Source organism: Condylura cristata, unplaced genomic scaffold (assembly GCF_000260355.1).
Source record: "Condylura cristata isolate star-nosed mole 26May11 unplaced genomic scaffold, ConCri1.0 scaffold00023, whole genome shotgun sequence".
In the NCBI taxonomy this organism is placed as follows: domain Eukaryota; kingdom Metazoa; phylum Chordata; class Mammalia; order Eulipotyphla; family Talpidae; genus Condylura; species Condylura cristata.
The window spans coordinates 2,204-3,842 of NW_004567124.1; the positions used below are offsets into that span (position 1 = coordinate 2,204).

The 1,639-nt window shown below is 38.1% G+C and overlaps 1 protein-coding gene across 1 annotated transcript in view; it reads left to right on the top strand.

The window, feature by feature from the left end:
* Positions 1 to 1,109: 1,109 nt before the first annotated feature.
* Positions 1,110 to 1,639, top strand: part of LOC101625415 (olfactory receptor 4F3/4F16/4F29-like) — a 2,765-nt gene continuing 2,235 nt past the window's right edge. The window contains exon 1 of the mRNA XM_012728515.1: positions 1,110 to 1,635. Within this exon, the coding sequence (XP_012583969.1) occupies positions 1,110 to 1,635 (526 nt within the window). The remainder of the gene's footprint in view (positions 1,636 to 1,639) is intronic.

Here is a 1,639-nt window from a genome sequence, read left to right on the forward strand (position 1 = left end):
TATTCCCTGCATCATATGGGTAATAACTAGAAAGATGTCGTCCCCCAGAATTAGTTTTAGGGAACACTGACAATTGCTATTGTCTAGGATACTTGGGAAGGCTAAAGAAGAAAGCAGAGATTAAAGGGATGGAAGGGTTTAAGGAAGATGAGGAGCTAGGATACAGTCAATGGTTGTATAAAAACTGCAGCCTTATATTTGTTTATCATTAGCCACTAACTTAGATTTCTAATAGTTAAAAACAAATTTCAAGCTGGGAGTTGGGAAGAAACTGAACAGATTAAGTAAACTGATTTGTGTAATTATTTTTTGTTTGTTTCCCAAATCAATGTTCTGTTCCTTGCTTTGCACATCTTGAAAATATCCTGTTTGCCAACCATCTTATAAGCTATTATCACTCAGACTTATGTGGATAGCAGTGTTAATACCTTGTGCCACCAATATCTAGTCCATTCTTGCTTTGCTTGTCCTATACTTGAACTATTTTTAAGCCCATTATCAGGTTCTCCTCTGCTTCCCAGTTCCGCGACTTCGTGTGAATTGCAAATGAGATTGTAGTTGATGGATCAAGAATGACTAGAAGAGACAAACTATGTGACTGGGGTAATGTACAGTTAAGACATGGGATAAATCATTGACTGTAGAATTTTTTCATGAACAATTTAAAAACAGGATCATTGAATTCTGGAGTATAAGACTACCTGGTTTTCTCTTTATATTGCACTCATCGCCTATATACCAACCCTTGTATACAAATATGTTGTTTTCACACACACACCCCTTTTTCTTTGAGGTAACATTGGTGAGATCATTGTGTATGATTCAAAATCTACCATGTTCCCATATTTGTTTCATCTTCTGTTACAGCTGAATAGTCCTAGAGACTGTGGTGATAGAGCAATTGCATGTGGCATGACTCATCGACCCTAGAAAATAACAAAGAAATGCCTTTTAGTAATTCTAGGACACAAGAGGACAATTGACAGAATATCAGTCTTCATGTGTGCATATTTTTAAATGATTAATCATTACAATGTAAGGATTATTAACATTCTTATTTGAGTTTCTTTTCATTATCTTTATTTGGAAACATTCCAGCTGATAAATCAATGGATGGAGCAAATCACTCAACAGTGTCAGAATTTGTGTTCCTCGGAATCACCAACATCTGGGAGATCCAACTTATCCTCTTTATGCTCTCCTCGATGCTTTATGTGACAAGCATGATGGGAAACTCCCTCATTATACTCACTGTGATTTATGACCATCACTTACACTCCCCAATGTACTTTTTTTTGGCCAACCTCTCCTTCATTGACCTGGGAGTTTCTTCTGTCATTTCTCCCAGGATGATTTATGACCTATTCAGAAAACATAAAGTCATCTCCTTTAATGGCTGCATTACTCAAATATTCTTCATCCACATCATTGGTGGTGTGGAGATGCTGCTGCTTATTGCTATGGCGTTTGACAGATATGTGGCCATATGTAAGCCCCTCCACTACCTGACCATCATGAACCCACGGATATGCATCTTCTTTTTTGTGGCTGCCTGGACGATTGGCCTTATCCACTCCCTGGCTCAGTTGGCTTTTGTGGTAAAGTTACCCTTCTGTGGTCCCAATGTGCTGGACAGCTT